Genomic DNA, 20,795 nt, shown 5'->3' on the forward strand with positions numbered 1-20,795 from the left:
ATTATTGAAAAATGGAGTATTAATTATTGAAAAAAAACACTCAAACCGATGAAACCTCAAAATAGTTGACGATTTTTTTCATAATAATCAATTAATTGAATAATCATTGTAGCCCTAGTTTGAAATCTTTTCATCAATCAGCCCAAGCTTTAACCACCAACTACTGTGATGTAGTTTATGATAATAGGCTGCATGTAGAAAATATCCCATCACCAATGTTTTCATGTAAATCGTTGTACAGTATGCTGCACTGCAGCTTTAATTACTGAGATATTTTATTTGTTCAAATCCCTGGAAGGTCTTCAGAAAAGAAGTACCACTTCAATAGATGAAACAGTATATACTGTATCCAGTGTCCAGGGGAATATGAAGCAGAAACACAACAGCAACAAATGATACAGACAAAAAAAGTGAATCTTCCAAAAAACCACATCTGTATTCATGCATAAGGTGAAGTTGGACACACGATGTGTCCTGTATGAATGAAAGTTATCATTTTCCACATAAAAACATCAAACTGTGTGTGTAGCTCCATGCTTAGTCGAACTGCGGTATCTTCATACCAGAGCAGGCAAATAAAGTCGACAGTCTGGCCTGGGATTGGCCATAAAAAATGTGCGCGTAGGGCATTGCCAACTCTCTCTTTTTCTCTCTTTGCTCTTCTTCTTGCCTTTTTATTGCCTGAAAATATATCCTGCTTTCCAACTCTGTTTTGAAAAACGCTGCTGTCGCAAAATTCTCTGAATGAATCCTGGAGTTTTGCTCGGCCCGAGACCAAGACGGAGGATTTTCTGCGGCAGATATCCCCCCCACTGAGACTCAAAGACAAGACTCCTGCTAGTGCAGTCTGCTCCATCTCACCGGCTTTGAGGAGCTGAATCTGCGTCTCTCAGCCTGACATCGGTGGCTTCCGCTACAACTCCGTGTCCAAGATTTGATTTTGTAAAGTCAGAGATGGTATAGTCTGCAAAACAGTCACACACACACTATTTTTCATTACTCTTAAGGTGTTTGCACACTAAACGCATTGAGAAATATTTCAGATGCAATGTATGATGTACCGTCCCATGTACATCAAATGTGATGCAAAGAAACAAATACTTTATGAGGATGAGGGGTAAAAAAAATCACATTACGTCATCAACAACAGTCATTCTGATTGGTTAACTGTGTCGGGAAAATGAACCACGATGCATAAAAACAACAGCTGCAATTTCGAACAGTGAAATGAAATGCTGCGTTGATTGGACACATCCTTCAAATGTGCGAACAATTCGAAACATGGTGTGAAAAGGCCTTTATGTTACATTGGACGTCAGAACTGGCAGTGATGTCACCCCCAAGTTTATTGCGTTCCAGTTATAAAAAAAAAAACATGGATGCAAACATATCTTCAGCTAGCTATTGTTAGCAATACCAGCATATTACGCTCTACGTAATGTTTTGCACACACAGTGTAGCAACATGCCTGTGATTAAAGGTTGACAGACTGATTTACTGTGAACCAAATATGACAGAGGTGCTATTAACAGTAACAGTAAGTAGCAGTGTTTGTATAGTGGCAGCCATCTTGGAATCCCACAATCCCAGGGTTGGTGAGGTTCAGGTAGTGTTTTTGTGTAAGGAACATTTGGAAAGAGTAGAAAAAGAGTAGACATTCCGAGCACAAAAGATTTGCTAACTTTGCCATCTGTGGTGTAGAACTAGGTCTGGGCGATATGGACCAAAACTCATATCTCGATATTTTTTGTTCGAATGGCGATATGCAATATTACAAAGATATTTTGAATTAAATGGGTAAAGTGTGTATTTTTACCTAACCACCATCAACCATTTATTTAGGCTTAGTTTTGTTTTTTTTGCTCAACAAAGCACAGCTGTGCATATAACAACAGATATAAACAATAGTGTTGCCTGTTTGAAACATGTAAAGTATTATAAAAGAAAATCTATAGGAATAGGCAGAATTGTGCAAATAACAAACGATATAAACAAAATACTAAAATACTTGAAAGCGATGTTTGAGTAAAAGTATGTTATCAGAAAATGACATTAGTAGACGTTAAAGTCACCTTTTACAATATTACTTGAGTAAAAGTCTTGACATGTACTGTACTTAAGTATTAGAAGTAAAAGTACTTAAACAAAGTGAGCAATTACAATTTTGAGTATGACATTTTATTGTGGCTTCTCAACAATAAAAGCATAATAATAGGTACAGGCGAACAACTTCAAACAATATTAAAATGAACCTTCTGTCATGAATGGTGACAAGCTCTTTCTCTCTCTCAACCTCCCTGTGTTTGCTTGTATTTTTGAAACTTTTTGGAACCTTTGGAGTGAGTAGAGCTACTTGTTTATCTGCGTGAGCACAACAGAAACCCGGAAAGCAGAGCCTTGGTGTCCGACACGGTAAACCATGAGCCGCTGATGTGTTTTAAGTCAACTTGGAAAATGTCTGTTGTGATGCATAGCGTGGGTGGATGGAGAACACTACGTAGTACATGCATGTACAGTAAGGGGAGTGATTGAGCAGCTGAACTAGGCTTGTAGGCTCACAGAGAAGCAGTCGGCCTTATTAAATAGCGTTCGCAAAGCAAAATAAAAAATAATACATAATATACCAGTATGGTGATATTGACTCAAGTATATATTTCTTTGAAAAATATACTCTTACGACCGGTATATCAGCCAGCCCTATGTAGAACCTATGTAGAACGCCTCTTTTCAGATATCCAAATTTCAGATTAAAATTAAAAAAAGTGACAGCCCTAATGCACAGAGCAAGCCGTCCTATCCAAACTGGCCTGTTGATGCTTAAAAACCTTTTGGACAACAGAGAGGCATCACTCTTGGCAGTGTTGTCTGTGCACAATACCAGGCAGCGGCTCCATCACGGCCGCGCGGACAGGAAGGGATTACCACAGTATTTTGCTGTGTATGGTGGGGGGTGGGCGCTCATGACTGCCCCTCTACTCTACAATGGACTATTGGCGTTTAGCAGCGGCCAAATCGGCACTTAACAAAAGCTAATTTCTCACTTGGTTAAACTGGGAAGGATTAGGGGCCCAGTTGTCGGCGCAATCCATGTTTGGTGAAGAGTGAGGGGATATGTGTGTGTGTGTGTTGGTGGTGGTGTTAGGAAAGGATTTAATCCTCAATTACAAGGGACTAAGGGTGTTTGTGTGTCCGTGGCAAAGGTGGGACCCTGAGGTTTAGGAACTTTGCTGGAAAAGACTGCTGCTTTGTCGTCCGTGCACGTGGGGGGAGCGTGTATTTATGTGTGTGCATGCAGCCGAGGGTGGCACAGCCTTTCAAATACATGGTGATCCCAGTGTTTAGGAAGGTGTCAGTCTCCCCAGGTTCACACAACACTGCCCAGCCTACATGGCAAAAAGGATTTAAACACGTACTGTGAGTGTCATAGAGACAGTAGATGGAGTGGTATATGATTATTATTGGTGACACTGCTGCTACTACTACTACTACTACTGCTACTATAACTGCTGCTACTACTACGACAACTAATAATAATAATGATGATCCTTTTAATATTATCATCATTATTATTGATAATAATAAAATCCACTTCATCTAGCAACTACTTTCAGCTATGCTGTGGAAATGAGTGTAAAACCATTAAAGGTAGTCTAGATATTTGGCCTTATTCATCATTAATTCTAATCAATGAACCAATAATTGATTAAAATAATAGAGTAAATTTGTTGTGACACAGGAGACTTTAATCAGTTAAAGGGAAGTTCATGGAGAGAGAGTGGGTGTTCCTATTAGTTTTTCTACTACATTACTCTGCATGAAGTTCCCTGCCTATGCTGCAAAGAAATCTAAAAAAGGAAACAGAATTGTTGTAGCATTTATTTTACCAACAAACATCGTAACCTCATGAGCAGAGAGGACTGCCTCTTGGTGGAGTTCTGGCTTCTGATTGGATAAACTAATGTGGGAGTCTGGAAAAGTTGTTCCGAGATTTACTGTCAGAGCCTGAGGCTGAGAGACTCACACTCACAGTTTAATCCAGCTAAGGCCAAAGTACGACTAAGGCAAGCAATCTGTAATTAATAATAATTTGTATCACAATGTTCATCGTGATACAAATTATATCGAGCATGTCTCCTGTGGTTTCTGTGCTGTCCGAACCAAGCTGCCATTTTTGGGAAAAAGCAACTGTTCAGTAGGGGTGGGCGATATGAACTTAGAATTATATCACAATATTCCATCATGAGTTTCAAAAAGTGCTGCATTGACACTGAACAAAGTACAAAATACATTAATAACTAATAAAGGCTTGATATAGATTGAAGGGCCGCATGTGCTGCAAGTTTGAGATCTCTGCTTAAACCCTTTTCTGCTACAAGACATTTTCCTACATCTGTTCCACTGCTGCAGCTTGACCGTTTAGCAGATGTTGACATCTTTACTGCTCGTATTCATGTATTTATCCATTGTGAGGGACATTCCTGGTGTAAGTGCATTTTGCCACATCTGCAGTGTCTCGATCCCTTTCTCCCAGAACCACTTTTTTAAACTGCGTTCAGTATCTCTGATCTCCTCCAGACTTTTTTGCAGGGAACAAGGATGGGGTTAGTTTTTCCCCCTGAACAACAAACCCTTTCATTTGTATCAAAGCGCTGCCTCACCCCTGCTGACACCCCTGAATTATTCACTTAAAGGAAAAGATAAACAAAGCTTGCTAGCTACAGTTGTTCCATCGATTTCTGTGGGCAACATCACAGATAAGAAAAAGAGGGCTGTAGGAGAGATGCCGGGCTGCAGCCGTCTCTCTTTTTTTCATTGGCAAATAAATCAATGTTATGTGTAGTTTTTCTCTTGAGAAAGCAGCACCAGTCATGTTTCCCAGGAAAGCAAATATTGCATTAAAACAATATCTAATTTGTTATAAAGGTGTTTGGAGTGTAGCTTAAGGGGCTTTTTCGGTGAGAACAATCTTTTCTTTGTTAGTTTGGCTAAAATTGGTGAGTAAACAATGCTGGGTGAGGGCCAGTAACTGGTATAATAATTCAAAACATACAATTGCTTTCTCTTATTCTTCACTTTATTCACTCAAGAAGGTGGAGAAAGTGCTTTAAAGTAAGAGCTTTTGATCGCCTGCTCACTCTGTGAGTAATGTCACTGAAAACGGATAATTAGATTATACACCAAGAGCGTATGCACACATATTTGCACATGTGCATCACACCTTGCTACATTTTTGGCCCATTTTGTGACATTCCCAGCCAGCCACAAGATCCCTTAAATGCCCCTTTTGGCAACACTTGAAGGCTTGCAGATAAAAAGGGGACCTGGGAAGAAACTGCAGGTTGGCAGGTGCCGTGTTTTGCCTCTCCCTGTCTAAGACTGCTTAATCACCAGAGGGCTTCTGAATTGTTTATCTCCCCAGGCCCTGTAGCACATTATTAAGTCATCAAGATGTTTTGGGCACACTGCAGCACTATAGTCTATGTCCGTCCATATAGCCATTCACATCCATCCCAGGACCAGAGACATTTTCTCCCTGTGTCCAGCTGTGATTGGTCAGGGAATGCAGTACGACTGGCCATTGGCAGACTTTTTTAACAGAGCTGTGCACATGTTGACCTGAACAGTTCTATCGTCTAATGAGGAAGAGGAGGAGAAGGTGTCTAGAATCTTAGCCCTGACCAGCTACTGCCTATGTTTGTGAGAGAGTAAAGTGTAGAGTAAAAATGTAAATGGTCTGTATTTATATAGCACTTTTCTAGTCTTGATGACCAGTCAAAGCTGCTTTACTCTTCAGTTCTGCCATTTACCCATTTACACGGCGTATCTATGTGTAGTGCATTTTCTGAATCACGTATCTTTCATATCCAGTCACACACAGTGGTTGCAGCCATCAGGAGCAACAGCGACAGGTTAAGTGTCTTGCCCATGGGCTTGAACATTAGGGGGGCTGGGAACCCACAACCTTTCCAGCTGAAAAATGACTCATTCTACCACTGATCCACCCGTGCCCACAAGACACAACAGTAATGTGTCTTTTGTGAAGTGTGAATTAGAGGGCTGTGCACACTGTAAACTGTCACAGTATGTCTATATACTGCATATTGTTGCGTATGGTTCCTGAATTCCTGAAAAACATTCTTGCAGTGAATAATTACGCCGTGACGTGACCCACACCAGTCAGGCTTCATACTTCTCAGAAACATTCTTCTGCTGCTCTCCTTCGTCATCCCCCCCACTTTCCCCTCATGTCTCTCAGACTGTCATGTCCTCACATGACAATAGAGACTTTTCCTGTTGTTGTTTTTTTGTCAGTCTTTGTCCAACACTTTGTCTCCTCCTGCAGCTTTCATCTTTGCACGCATTCTGCCTGTGCTTGTGGTTTCAAAGTCCTAGAGGAAATGCACTGGTGTGATGCAGCTAAGAAATGACTTGCAATGGCCCATATTGCAAAATATTGCAGCGTGTCACAGGATGTAGCAGCACGATGCTCTGCGTAAACTTGAGTGCTGTCAAACCATAAAAATATTTCATCGCATTAATGTCATAGTTAACTCAGCACATTTTTTTCTATTCTGATTGGTTTTTGTCCAATTTTAATGCTCAACATAGGAAAGTGGATCGGCTTGCTTTGTGCAAATGTTTTTTTATGGAGACAATATCTCTCTCACCCTGCATATTTTGAGTTATTCCTCTTAATGTGAGAGCCACACAATAATAAGAGAGGCTGTGTATCGCCCTACAGTGCTGTGAATAAAGTGCAGTTCTTCAACACAGACCGAGTCCCGTGGTTTAATGCTTTGTTGCCGAGCTAATCCGAGCTAAAGGAACTAGCGGTCTTCAGTGGTCTCCTTACTACAGTTCAGGGGTCTGCCAGCTCGGTTGGTAACACTGCATGTGGGGAGTTTTAGCAGACGCTTTTATCCAAAGCGACTTACAATAAGTGCATTTAAACATTTGGGTCACTCAGACAGTCAAACTGACTTTGAACGGTGTGAAATCACTCTGTGCCAAACTATGTTGTGGTTTTGTTGCTTTACTTTGCTTATGTTAAAAGGATAGTTCAGGTTTTTTGAAGTGCTTGTTTGCGATACATGCTCACAGTCAATGCTGACTGCAGGCTTTCAGTACTCATTCCTACTTATAAGTTTACCATATCATCAGAATGCATTAGCTCTTTTATTTTTCTGTTAGACAGCATTTTCTGAAGTCTGTGAGCAGCTTATAGGACACATGAGTTGTTCATCAGTTCAAATGTGTCTATTTTGTCTTCTTGAATACGTTAATTTTGATGTGGTTAGTGACACAGTCTTATCAGAGGACGCAGCAGCAGACTAACAGCTACGGTAAAAAAAAAAGAGCAAATGATTATATGATCATAGCTGTTCTTTGAAATAATAATAAGAAAACTCGTTTAAGAGATGTAGCAGTCTTTCTATATTGTACTTCAGACTGTGTGTGTGTGTGTGTGTGTTTGCCTCAGCAAATGAAAACAGATTGGAGTGGTTATGGGAGCAGGCCTGCTTCCAGTTATTGTGGAGACAGCAGGAATAGAACAGAAGCTTCTCTCCTTCCCCAAGTTGAGGCCTTGAATATTCCAACTACTAATCATAACAGTGGACCTGAGTCAGGCAGTGAATATCCTGTAGTAAAACTATATAAAGCATAAACTATAAATATAAATGCATTTTTTTAATCTTCCGTATTACATTTGTTTTTGACATCCCTCAAGTAGCAGACCACATTTGGATACCAAGTCAGACGCACAGGGCATTCTGGGATGACTAAATAGAGTAACCGTAATCTCAGATTACATACAAAAATCAACTCACAGGTGAGAGTATAGACACAAAGGTTTGCATCTCTCACTCCAGGCAACGTGACTACGCAAGAGGGCGATTGTCGCAAGAGCCAAAATACTGTGTGTGTTTGTGTGTGTGTGTGTGTGACAGGGTGAAAGAAAGTGAGCAGGTTCTACTAACTGGTACATCTTTGTTGCACTGTTGCTTTTTTGGATGTCGGTTAGCTTTAGCATTAACCCCAGGCAAGTAGCCCCCCCTGTATTACTCATGTAAATAAACACAAAAATCCAGTCACACAAATCGATAAAACTTTTAACCTTTACTACTCTTTATTTAATGTTATTAATGTTATTGTAAAGTGGGCAACATGTTCCACAAATTATCAATGGTTAATAAATGCTTAATTAGCATGAAGTAATTTCATAAACCCTCAAATAATGTTGGAATCAATTCCTTAAAGCCTAAAAGCATTTACTAATGTTTATTCATGTTACCAAAGATGGTAGTTTGTCCAGTGTGGGCTACTAAAATGTTGATGATTGATATATAAAAGGTTCATTCTGGGGTAAAGCTGAAAAAACAACCATTCATACAATCAGGTGATTGTAATCATTTTCAGTTTCTGCCTAAAGAAAAAGGATTTTACATTTCACACACTGGACCTTTAAGTTCATCCTTCTCTGGGATAGTTAAACTCTCTCCAGCCTCCTGCTCTCTGTCCCTTTATTCTTTTTGCAGTGTCTTTCCGAAGCTCACCAGTCATCCAGGCCTTATAAGGGCCTGCAGAGACAGACTTGTCCCCTCATCCCTCCCTCTCTCCCTCTCTCTCCCTCCATCCATGCCCTCCTCTAACCTCCATCTGGTCTGGATCTGCTCTTGTCCTCAACCTGCCCCCCTCTTCTTCTTAGTCTTCTTCTTCTTCTTCTTCTTGCTGCCATTTCTGAATAAACAAGTGAAGTCTGACCATAACACTCACATAGTCCAGGCTTACACTCCTTCACTTTCACCCTTCTCCTCTCCTTGCTGCCTCACCTCTCTTTCTGCCTTAGCCACAGGTTGTTTCTCACCTCCCTCTCACCACCTCTATTGTCTGTCTGGAGAGAGATTTAAATGGTTACTAAAGGGTAATTCAAGAGAAGATCAGAGCTGATCAGAGGCCATCATGTTGAATTCATAAACGCGGGCCTGCACTCAAACGCCATAATTCACCACTGGAGCGAGAGAGTCAGGCAGGAAGAGTGAGAGAAGGACAGAGGGAGGGAGAGACATCTTTTCATCTTGATGTCACTGTCAGGCAGTGTTGTAATATGTCTTATTCAGACAGGTGGGCCACTGCTACATCATAGTCTGGGATGGGACTGTGGAGTGTGTGTGTGTGTGTGTGTGTGTGTGTTCCAGGAAACTCCCACTTGGCAGTGTACTGATGAGCTTCATATAGGGGAACAGGAGGAGGGGGAGGATTTGGACGGAGCAGGCGACAGGGAAACATAGAAGTGAGCGAGAAAAGGATCCAAAATTGTGTTGGAATGTTGTCCTGATCAAACTATTTTTTGTGGCTACAATGGAGACCAAGCCAACACTTCATCTGACAACATGTCAATGACTAAATCTGAGAGTCTCCACAGAGGAGCACACAGATCTGCCTCATCCCACACCTCCTGCCATTGAAATAAATCACAGGAGAGTGTACATTTATTCCACATGTTCATCCATCTGTACCTTTGTGCTTTTGTCCCACTCTCCATTTTCTCTTACACATTTAAAGGCATTTTCTTCATGACCTCTAGAGCAGGTCATCTTCTAACCATAAGATCAGCAGTTCACTCACTGACTCCTCTGGTCTGTGTGAGGACGTGTCAGGTCTGCCCAGACCAGACCTGGGCACCCCGGCCCGCGGTATGTCAGTCATAAACACAGATGAACAAGTATTTACGCTGTGCATGCAATACAACTGTGTTGCTTTTATTTTGAAAAGCCTGATGTAGGGACGCACGTATCTGCGTCTGTCTGCACAGCGATAGGTGACGCTAGCCAGTTACCCCTGGCCCCCTAAAAATGTTGGCTCATGTTAAAATAAGAAAAGTTAATTCCGAATGTCGTGTTTTCAGCAAGACATGGACTGCTAAATATTTCTTTACAGGCGTCAAAGGAAACAAGAAATTATCTGACGAAGAGCGCAAAAAGGAGTCGGAGGCAGCCTGTGTCGAAGACAACGTTAAGAACGATGTCCGTGGTACCTTTCCTCTACAAGTGTCTCGGTTTAAGTTCAGGAGTTATCTTTTTTATTTATTTATTTAGTTTATTATCTCATTATCTAACCAGCTCTGTGCGGGGGGTTGTGGTTGTGGTTGTGTTGGACAATATGTTCACTACACTACACCACAGTAGTATAGTATAATAGTATAGTGTAGTAATTTGAGTTGAGTTGGTTAGTAATTGTGTTTATTGTGTGTTTGTATGCCGGCCAATTTACACCAAAACAATACAATTTAGTGCTTTGTTAGATAAAAGATTAAATGAACGATATTTTTTGCTTCCATGTGGACCACTTCTCATGATTTGTCTTGTGACAAGACACCAAACAACTTCTGGTGGTAGAGCAACGAATTGGATCTGACCCACAAACCAGTTTTATCCGGCCTGCGCTGTTACCTCAAGTTGATATATTTTTATTTATTATGGTTTTATTTGACATTCATAAATGTAATTGCACTACCATTATTTATTTCATATCTCTATGATTTTTAATATAAAAATAACAACATATGAATACCTTACTAATGTTACAAAAAAACAAACCATGACATTTAGTGTTTTGAAGTATCTTTCCCCATAATTATAACAAAACTGCTTTAAACTCTTAAATTGTCTCAAAATCATGTTGGAATCAATTAAACAGCCAATGCATTAAACTTGTGAATTGCAGTTATGTTGGTCAGGATAATTGTGGTTAGATCATCTCATGCCAATGCAGGACTGACTTCAAATAAATTGGCAGCAGATGGAGAAGTGTAAAGTGAACAAGAGAAAAGTCAGCGTTAGGATTTAAAGCTTTTGACTTGGACTGTTTGTCTTCCTCTCAGCAGAAAAATGATCTGTGTAATCATCTGACGCAATAACACGACGGAGCTCTTCTGCGACATTAATCTCACTCTTTAAAGCGATCTGCTCTTCCTCCTGTAACAGCATATTTGACTACCTCTCTTCTCTCTCTCCCTCCCCGTCTGTAATAGCTGTGATTTAATTTAGCTATTTAACCTGTAATTCCGGCAATATTTATTGAGGAGTGAGGGGGAGAAAATTGGGCCATTAGCCGCCCCAGATGAATACACCGAGATGAAAATGAACGCTGCTAACTGCCAGTTGACCTTCGCACCGGATTTCGAGCCGTTCCCTCTCTCTCTCTCTCTCTCCCCCTCTTTTATTAGCGACAGCCACAGTAATTATGGCAAATTGAATCGGAGTGAAAACTGGTATCAGTCGGTAATGAGAGTTTTATACGGTGTGAAAGTGAACTGGGCGGGAGCGACACACACAGACGAGAGAGTGACCGAGGGATGAGGAGTGTGTGTATTGTTTTCTCATCCATATGGCTGCTGCTGGAGCACTCGCACGTGCGCACACACACACACACAGTATGTCAGAATCTCACACACTGTGTCAAAATACATGCGTCTAAAATTATTTTTCTAAAGATCTGTGGGGTTTTAAATAAAAAGAATGCAGTTTTTCATTCTCCACGCCAGAACACATTCTTTTTCTTACTCACACTTGTCCAAACAGGTTGTGCTGGCAGGGTGTAAAAGAGAGAAAGAGAGAGGAGCGTGTGTGCGCGCGTGTGCGTGTGTGTGTGCATGCAAGAGAGAGTGAGAGAAAATGTGAGCCAAAGAAAACACAGGCAAAGGGCCAGACCGCACCTCCACTGACAGAGAGAGGCTTAAACAGGCAGCAGAATCAGACAGAGAGAGACTGAGAATCATCTCACTGAGGAAGGTCAGAGTACTTCTCTCTGTCAACACCTGCATGTTTTTTATTAAATCCTCTCAAGCTAATTATTTACCACTCCATAACTCATTTTCCATATATAAATTCATGACTGTACTTCCTACATTATAATGGTATGTTAGGAAACATTTTTTTTATAATTTGAAGTAAAAGACTAAAGAAAAAAAACTATGTGAAGGTTATACATACATGTATTTATATTTTTTTATAAAATCAATTGCACGTTGATCCATAATTCACTGACACAACTCTGCCATAAAACAATTAATAATAATACATACACACAGTTTATCATTTATTTTTCACTTGGTCTATTTCAGTGGTATTTTATTGTATTGTATTGTATTGCACAAACTGTACTGTAATATTTTAAGTTACTGTAAACATGTTATTGCCTGCTTGTCACCAAAATATAATAATAATAATAATAATATAATACTAGTAACAATAACAACAACAACAACAATGATGATAATAATAATAAATTAGGGTATGCCATCTATATTACCAGGTAAATAACAAACAATTAAATAAAAATGATAGAATATCCATACGTGAAATGGAGCTAGCACATTATATATTTCTTACAGTAATAATAGGGTCTTTATAACCAAATAATTGATGATATGACATTGAAATTATCCGGAGTTACTGAATCTGGTCAATTTCATTTGTCAATTCAAAATCATGTAATAATAATAGTAATGATTTAATTTTAAATAGACATGTATCAACATGAACCAAAAAACATATGTGAGAAGGGGAATTATGTATGAAACCAGGTGCCCTTTTTCCTCAGTTTCATGTCTAAAGGTTGGTTTATATCTGACTGGTTTAGATTAACGTCTTATTTTGATGCACTTTAGTCACTACACTTCACAGATAACATAGATAACGGCTGGAACTGGCTGACAGGAGGCAGGATGCAAACACAATGCCATGATGTCATGAATATGCTAATTAGCACATTATGTCATCATCTACTGACATTTGGCAATATTCCGATTAGGATATTGCAACTTTTTAGTTTATATAATTTTTAAATAACAGGAATAAAAGGGATAAAACAACATAAAGGGATATAACAGTAAGCAGGAATATTCTTTACACAAGTTGCAGTGGGTATATGTTTTTTTTAATTGGAGTACAGACGAAGGTGAAGGACTCCTTTCTCATTGCCGTAACTCATACTAACCAATGTTTCCCAAACTTTCCATATGGGGACCCACTATTTACAGATGGCAAAGTTCTGTGGCCCAAATCACAATATATATCGTGCATAGTAATTGTTACTATTTTGTTTGAGGACTCAAATATAATCTTCTATGATACATCTGAGGGTCCCGACCCAGTGTTTGGTAACCAACAATGTGCAATGTGCAACTTAATCTCCGAAATCAAGTTTTTGATGGTGAAATGACTACTTAAATGTTTCCATCACTGCTGATCAGAGCCAGAGCTGAATACTAGGTTGATTACAGTCATGTCACCTGGGAGTGAATGTGGATTATATTGTACTTTGCAGATTAAAGTGATTTTAGCAGGTGTGATTGGGCTTTTTTTGACCAATGGAATAGGAGCTCTACTTTAATCTTATTAATAATCTTAATACTAAGACCTAATATAGGCTAAATAAGTAATAGACTTAATACCATAATGGCACTCTTTCACCAGCTCAGGTCCCCACAACATGAGCAATGTATGCACACAGACTGTAAGTGCACATACAGTATAAGGCATAATCAAAACAGTGTGTGTGTTTATGAGAGAGAGAGAAGAAAGTAACTCTGCAGACCCCTCCACACACACACACACACACAAACACACACTCACATAAAACATGGGTCTCTGCATCTTACCAAATACAGTGATGAGCAGTCCTCTCTCTGTCTCTCTCTCTGTCTCTCTCTCTCTGTCTCTCTCTCTCTCTTTCCCTCTCTCTCTGTCTCTGTGTTTTTTTCATATGGAAATAGGAAATAATGGGGTGATTAAATAGAGTCATATATTAAAGTACAGCTGACATTAGAATTAGCATAATGTGCTCTCGCCTCAGGCTGCATACTTTATTTGCCATCTGCGTTGGACTCCCTTCCCCCAGGAGGGGCACACACACACTCACACACTCACACACGCACACACACACACACACACCCCAAAAATAAATACCACGACCCACTCCTTCCACTGTGGCCAGAGAGAAATGTGCAGAGTTTCAGTGCAGAAACGGCACATTCTCTCTCTCTCTCTCTCTCTCGCTCAAACACCTCAAAAATGAACATCGGTTGTCACTTGATGACTTGATGTCAGCAGATGAGAAGTTCAGCTGAAATACAGAGGTAGGGAGGGAGGAGGGGAAGCTCATCTCTCTCTCTCTCTCTCTCTTTCACTCACACGGCAATGAGTGCACAGAGAGAGTGATGGGGGGTCATTTTATTTAATTTTTTTGTCGATTTCTGGGTCTTAAGATTCAGTGTCTGCATGTTTGTGTGAGAGCGAAAAGAGAGTAAAACTGGAGACACAGAGAAGCACAGACAAAAGCTGGGACATGGGGAGCTACTATTTTCATTGGTGTGTGCGTGTGTGTGTGTGTGTGTGTGCAGTGTCGTGGTAGTGGTGGCGTTAGGGTTGCTGTCCCCTATAATTAAGTCAAAAAGGGTGTACAGGACTGTGGAGCTGAGCAGCTGTTCCACTTCTATCTTCACATGAGGGTGAGAATAATTTAAATGAATAATATAGGTTATTTAGGCAGTATTTTTTTTTACTTTTATTTATGAATAACACATTAAACACGGTATCTATTTGACCTGAACATTTCCTTTGTGAAACATGTCACAGTGTATCTAAAGGGAAAGTAGCCTATAACTGACTCAAACATTGACACTGAAATGAATACTCCATTCAAATGAATAATCTGACAATGAATAGAAGACTTTGATTTATTAGGGAAGACAATTACGTACATTGTTCAAATCACCTCATGTTATTAGAACAAAGTACCTTGATCATTGCACTTAAAGGAAAAGTTCAACATTTTGTGTTAAGCCACACACAGACACACACTATTAATGCAGAAAATGCATGTTTTGTGTAACACAAATGAACATACTAGGACAAGAATATGACCTTCCATTGAATAAATATGAGAGTGATTAGAGAGTACAATTACCATTATCTGTCCCAGTGTGTTTTATACTCCCAGTAGGAGTGCTCCTATTTAATGTACATCAAGCCTGACTGTGTAGTGGTGGAGGCAAGTTCTGATAAATGCTCTGGAAATGCTGGTGAGAAAGCCAGATTGTTTGAATGTAGATTTGGAAAATTCTGATTAAATGTGAATAAATAATAAAAAAGATGTGTAAGTGTGTGACATACTATCGTAAGATTCTGCAAATCACAGAGTTCATATTTGTGATCATGTCTAAACACATGTAAACAGAGTGTTTTATCAACTTGTGGTTCTTTAAAAAGTGATGTTACAATTTCCTCTTCATGAATGTGATAAGGTTTAGGCACAAAAGGTTCCTGGTTAGAACAGAAAAGAAAATACCACCCCAGAATGCCCTGATAACAGCACAAACACAAACATTTGTTTTCAACCTGTTCTTGAAGTGCAACATGATTTGCAGAAAAGTCAATTAGCAAACTTTCAACTGTTTATGCCAACAAACAGCAACAGACATTTTTTTTAGCTTGAAGAGGTTCCCAGTTTTTGTATAATGATATAGTTTGATATGTACAAACACACCTAACCATACATCTTACATCACAATTACTATATCAGGTAGGTGAGTACAGATGCGTGCGCGCGCACACACACACACATATACCTACACAGTGAACTTTGGCCTAATACTGGGTCCTGTTCTAAGGCCAGCCCTCAGCTAAAATATTTCATGAGTCTTTTTCTTTGTGTGTTGCAGGTGGTAGGGATGAGCCTTCCAGCTACATATGTACCACATGTAAGCAGCCCTTCCCGAGTGCCTGGTTCCTGCTGCAGCATGTCCAGAACACCCATGGAATTCGAATTTATCTTGAGTCCAATCCCTCAAGCACTGCCCTCACCCCACGCATCTCAATGCCTCCACCTATGGGCAGTGACTCCATACCACAATCCCCCCTTGCCAACTTTCTTGGTGACAACAATCCTTTCCACCTTCTAAGGATGACAGGTCCTCTGCTCCGTGAGCCTCCCCCAGGCTTTGTGGAGAACCGCCTTCCCAACACGCCTCCATTTGTCAGCCCTCCACCCCGCCACCACCTGGACCCCCACCGGCTGGAGCGCCTTAGTGCAGAGGAAATGGGCCTCATCTCCCAGCACCCTAGTGCCTTTGAAAGGGTGATGCGGCTAACGCCTATGGCCATGGAGTCCCAATCCATGGACTTCTCCAGACGGTTACGTGAGTTGGCGGGTAACAACAACAGCACCACACCACCGTTGTCACCCAGCAGGGCCAACCCTATGCACCGACTACTAAACCCCAATCCCTTCCAACCTGGACCAAAATCTCCCTTTCTTAGCACCCCCCCCTTACCGCCGATGCCCCCAAATAGCACCACCCCTCCCCAGACACAGAACAAGGTCAAGTCCTGTGAGTTCTGCGGTAAGACCTTCAAGTTCCAGAGCAACTTGGTGGTGCATCGGCGCAGCCATACCGGAGAAAAACCTTACAAGTGCCAGCTGTGTGACCATGCCTGCTCTCAGGCTAGCAAGCTGAAGCGCCACATGAAGACCCACATGCACAAGGCAGGATCCCTGACAGGGCGCTCAGATGATGGTCTGTCTACTACAAGCTCCCCAGAGCCGGGAACCAGTGATGTCACAGGTGAGGGCATGAAGAATCGAGATGGGGACTTCCAGGGGGAAGGTAATGAGGAGGAGGAAGAGGAGGAAGAAGAAGAGGAACTTGAGAATGAGAGTCGACCAGAATCCAACTTCAGCATGGAATCTGAGTTCTACCGAAACAGGGAAAATGGGTCTAAACAACTGACAGAGGAGAAATCATCACATCACGCTCTTAACAAGATGGTAGAAGGTGGGGGGCTCAACTCTATACAACAGTACAATAATTTGATAGTTGACAATCGTAAAAGAATGCCCTTCTCCAAGCAGGGCTCAGATGGACTGCGGGACACTGGGGATGAAGACTCAGTGGCTGGGGAAATGGACCACCAGCAGCAGGAACAGAGGACCACCATTAATGGACGAAACTGTGGCTCTGGTGACTCTTTCTCAGGCCTCTTCCCCCGTAAGCCCACCCCCATCACCAGCCCCAGCCTGTCCAACTCTTCCAATAAGAGGATCAAGATTGAAAAAGACTTGGACATTCCCCCAGCACCCCACATTCCCTCTGAGAATGTCTATTCCCAGTGGTTGGTGGGCTACGCTGCCTCACGGCACTTCATCAAAGACCCTTTCCTTGGGTTCACTGATTCCAGACAATCTCCGTTCGCCACCTCCTCTGAGCACTCGTCAGAGAACGACAGCCTGCGATTCTCAACGCCTCCGGGTGATCTGCTGGATGGTGGCCTGTCGGGCCGCAGTGGCACAGCCAGCGGGGGCAGCACACCACATCTGGGTGGGGGCCCAGGCCCTGGTCGACCAAGCTCCAAGGACAGCAAGCGGTGTGATACCTGTGAATATTGCGGTAAGGTGTTTAAAAACTGTAGCAACCTGACAGTGCACCGGCGCAGTCACACTGGTGAAAGGCCCTACAAGTGCGAGTTGTGCAACTATGCCTGTGCGCAGAGCTCCAAGCTCACACGCCACATGAAGACACATGGCCAGCATGGTAAGGAGGTCTACCGCTGTGACATTTGCCAAATGCCCTTCAGCGTGTACAGCACTCTGGAAAAACACATGAAAAAGTGGCACGGAGAACATTTGATGACCAATGAGGTCAAAATTGAACAGACAGAGAGAACCTAAAGAAGGTTCCCTATTTCTGTACTTTGCGCCAGACTTTGACTTAAAAAATAAACAAATAGGGGAGCTGGATACTCTTTTTCTGAAATGTTACTTTCGGGTAGATTTTTGTGTTTTTGCCTAAGAAACTGCCAGCTGAGAAAAAAAGAGAAAACAGAGATTTTAACACCAACTGAAGCTGTCTAAACTGCCTCATTTGGCGTTCCTTTTTAAACAATCACTCACTTGAGTTATTATTTGGAGCCTTTAACTGTGCAATAATTTCTGTATTTATTGGATTTTGTATTTTGGCATGTGCAGGTACATTTTCATTTAGGCTTTTATTTTATTTTATTTAGTTTGACTTTGCATTGCTCTGTTTTTTAGTACCCCCACATGATATCCTGAGAGTTCATTTAAGTAAACATTTTTGGCCGCTACATGTAGGAAATTGTATATTAAGCTAAATGTGATTTCTCGAAGAGGAGCTGAATTCAAGCTTCAATTTTGAAAGTGGCTTTTATAACTGAGAATGCTAGAATTTACATTTTCATTTTATGTGATTATGACGATATGCGGACAACAATCCTTTGGCACTGTAGCATGAACTGACTCTAAAACATGTCAATATAATTGGATATGTAGCACTGAGTGTCATATTTGACAGTAAATATAAAATCAAACAGGTTTACTCCTGAAAAGACCATAAAAAGCCAGAAGATACTGATTCTAGATGAGGCAGCTGCTGACTGGTATGTAGTACCAAGCCCTGACAACGCTATAACTCATTTTTTTTTTTTTGCTTTCTACACCCTCCACTTACTACCACCTTACCCACATTCAAACATCCATGTATTATATTTTGCATGAAGCTGTATGATCCAAGCTATATTATTTATTAGGAGTAAGCTGAGTATGAAGCCATCCATAATACAGAGACATGAAAGGATGAGACATGGGAGCGAGCACAGGGACATCTCAGGGTGAGCTATACTACTTTTCTTTGTTTATCCTCATCCAGAGGCATTTCCATGTCATCATATGCTGAAATCCTTTAAGGGACACCTTATCTTATCCACCTTATCTGCCTAATGTCCATGCTTTGTTCTTATTTCAAAGAAAAGTCACAGCACCTACTTTCTGTAGAACATGAATTAGATAAAAGATGGTTAAATGCAGGGCTGCAACTAATGATAACTTTCATAATCGATTAATCCAGTTATTGTTTTCTTGAGTCATTGGTTGGTAAAAATTATGATATTTTCAAATGTCTTGTTTTGTCCACAAAATTATTCAGTTGCAATGATTCCTTTGTCATAAGAAGTAAATAAAATATTCACGTTTAAGAAGCTGAAAGAATCAGATAACTTGCTTCAATTATAAAATTAATCTGTTATAAAGTCAGTAGAAAATTAATTTAGTGAGTAATTCATTTAGTAATTAATTAATTCATTTACAAATTGATTAATCGTTGCAGGCCTATAGTAACATGTATGTGAATAAATGGCAGAAGCTACCATTTAAAGTAGATCTCATTGAATTATCCAAACCTGTTTAAGAATCAACATCCTTATGTGTTTCTGTCATGACATTTATCACAATTTGTTTAAACATAACATTAGTAGTTTTACTTGTACTGTTATAGTGATTTACATAATGTGATTAATGAAGCCTCCTCTGTGGGAATAAGAGTCCCTCAAAGTTTCACCATTACACTTAAGTGAGAAAAATGTATGTTTGTTCTGAGAAACTAGGACTAAAGCAGCACCAGCTCGCTCCATGCTCCTTGAATATCATGACCCCAGTTTTCTTTCAAATGACACTTTTTTTTAAAAAAAACAAACAAATCTAATTTAATGTTAATTAGCTCATAACAATAGACCTGCACTTTATGGTTCTCTGTACAACACACAGAAACCTGGACAGAAAAGGGTCTAGAACTTGGGATCTTCTGACACTGACGTGCCCAGGGTTGTTTGGCTTGGCTTTCCCCAATACTGGCACTATAAATAATAAATCATAATTCTAATAATCACAATAATGATGATGATAACAAACATGAATCCAGGACAGTTTCTGTACTGCCATTCAATTTGACATGAGTGTGCCTTGAAAAAACAATCTTCCTACTGATTGTCACACATAAATGCAATAGATTAACAAAGCATCAAATTAAACAAACAAAAAGTAAAACATCTGTTAATTTTAATGTGTAACCTGACATCTCAACTCAATAATTGAATTCAGTCAAAAATGAAACAATGCTGAGTTTAGACTTTGGAATACCCAGCACTCAATACTAGCGTGTCTGTGTGTGTATATATGTATGCATATGTACATATAAAGACACAAACAAACATTTATATAAATATATACATATATAGAGAGAGGTAGATATATATCAAATTCTTCACACAAGTCTCAGCAGAAAAACACCAAGAGTGAACAAAAGCCACAAAAATTCAACAAAGACCTGGACAGAAATCAGGAAAAAAATTATTTTAGTGCACTCTGTCTTAATACAAGTTTACAGTATTGAAACAAGTACAAGGTAAAACAATATTTTGTGTGTATGTGTGTTTTGAACAAATTTTTTTTTTCCCCTTTTTATTTTCTGCTTCTAAAATTTCTCTGAAAGCCGTGTGTGTTGTTTTTCTTTCTCACTTTCTGTTATTTTTATTTTGGTGACGGGGTTTTTTAGTATATATATATATACATAAATATATATATATGAATATATATAACATTTTTCTTGTTTACTGTAAAAATATACCAGTATTTGTAATATTGGAGAATGCCTGGGCATTTTACAAAAATAGAAAAAGATAGTTATTTTTTTTATTTTTTATTTTTTACTTTTATTTTGCAGTCCAATTTGAATTGTGGGTCTCTTAAAACTGTTTTGTCACTGTAACTGTAAAAGTCTTAAGTTTTAGTAACTTTTCTTCTGCATTGGGTGTCATGAAATAATAAAAAAAATGAGTTAAAAAAATGACCGAGCTGTAACACACTTGGATTTGGTGTGGGAGTTTGTGGTGTGGGTAAGTGGGAGGGTGGGTCGATGCTGCTCCATTAACAATAGACGGTGG

General features: G+C 40.1%; 1 protein-coding gene across 1 annotated transcript in view; it reads left to right on the plus strand.

Annotated features, from left to right (window-relative positions):
• bcl11ba (BAF chromatin remodeling complex subunit BCL11B a) overlaps positions 1–17,820 on the plus strand; it is a 36,816-nt gene extending 18,996 nt beyond the window's left edge. Inside the window, exon 3 of the mRNA XM_044047764.1 lies at positions 15,725–17,820. Within this exon, the coding sequence (XP_043903699.1) occupies positions 15,725–17,730 (2,006 nt within the window). The 3' untranslated portion in view covers positions 17,731–17,820. The remainder of the gene's footprint in view (positions 1–15,724) is intronic.
• The last annotated feature ends 2,975 nt before the right edge of the window (positions 17,821–20,795 follow it).

This window comes from Solea senegalensis, linkage group LG16, assembly GCF_019176455.1.
Source record: "Solea senegalensis isolate Sse05_10M linkage group LG16, IFAPA_SoseM_1, whole genome shotgun sequence".
In the NCBI taxonomy this organism is placed as follows: domain Eukaryota; kingdom Metazoa; phylum Chordata; class Actinopteri; order Pleuronectiformes; family Soleidae; genus Solea; species Solea senegalensis.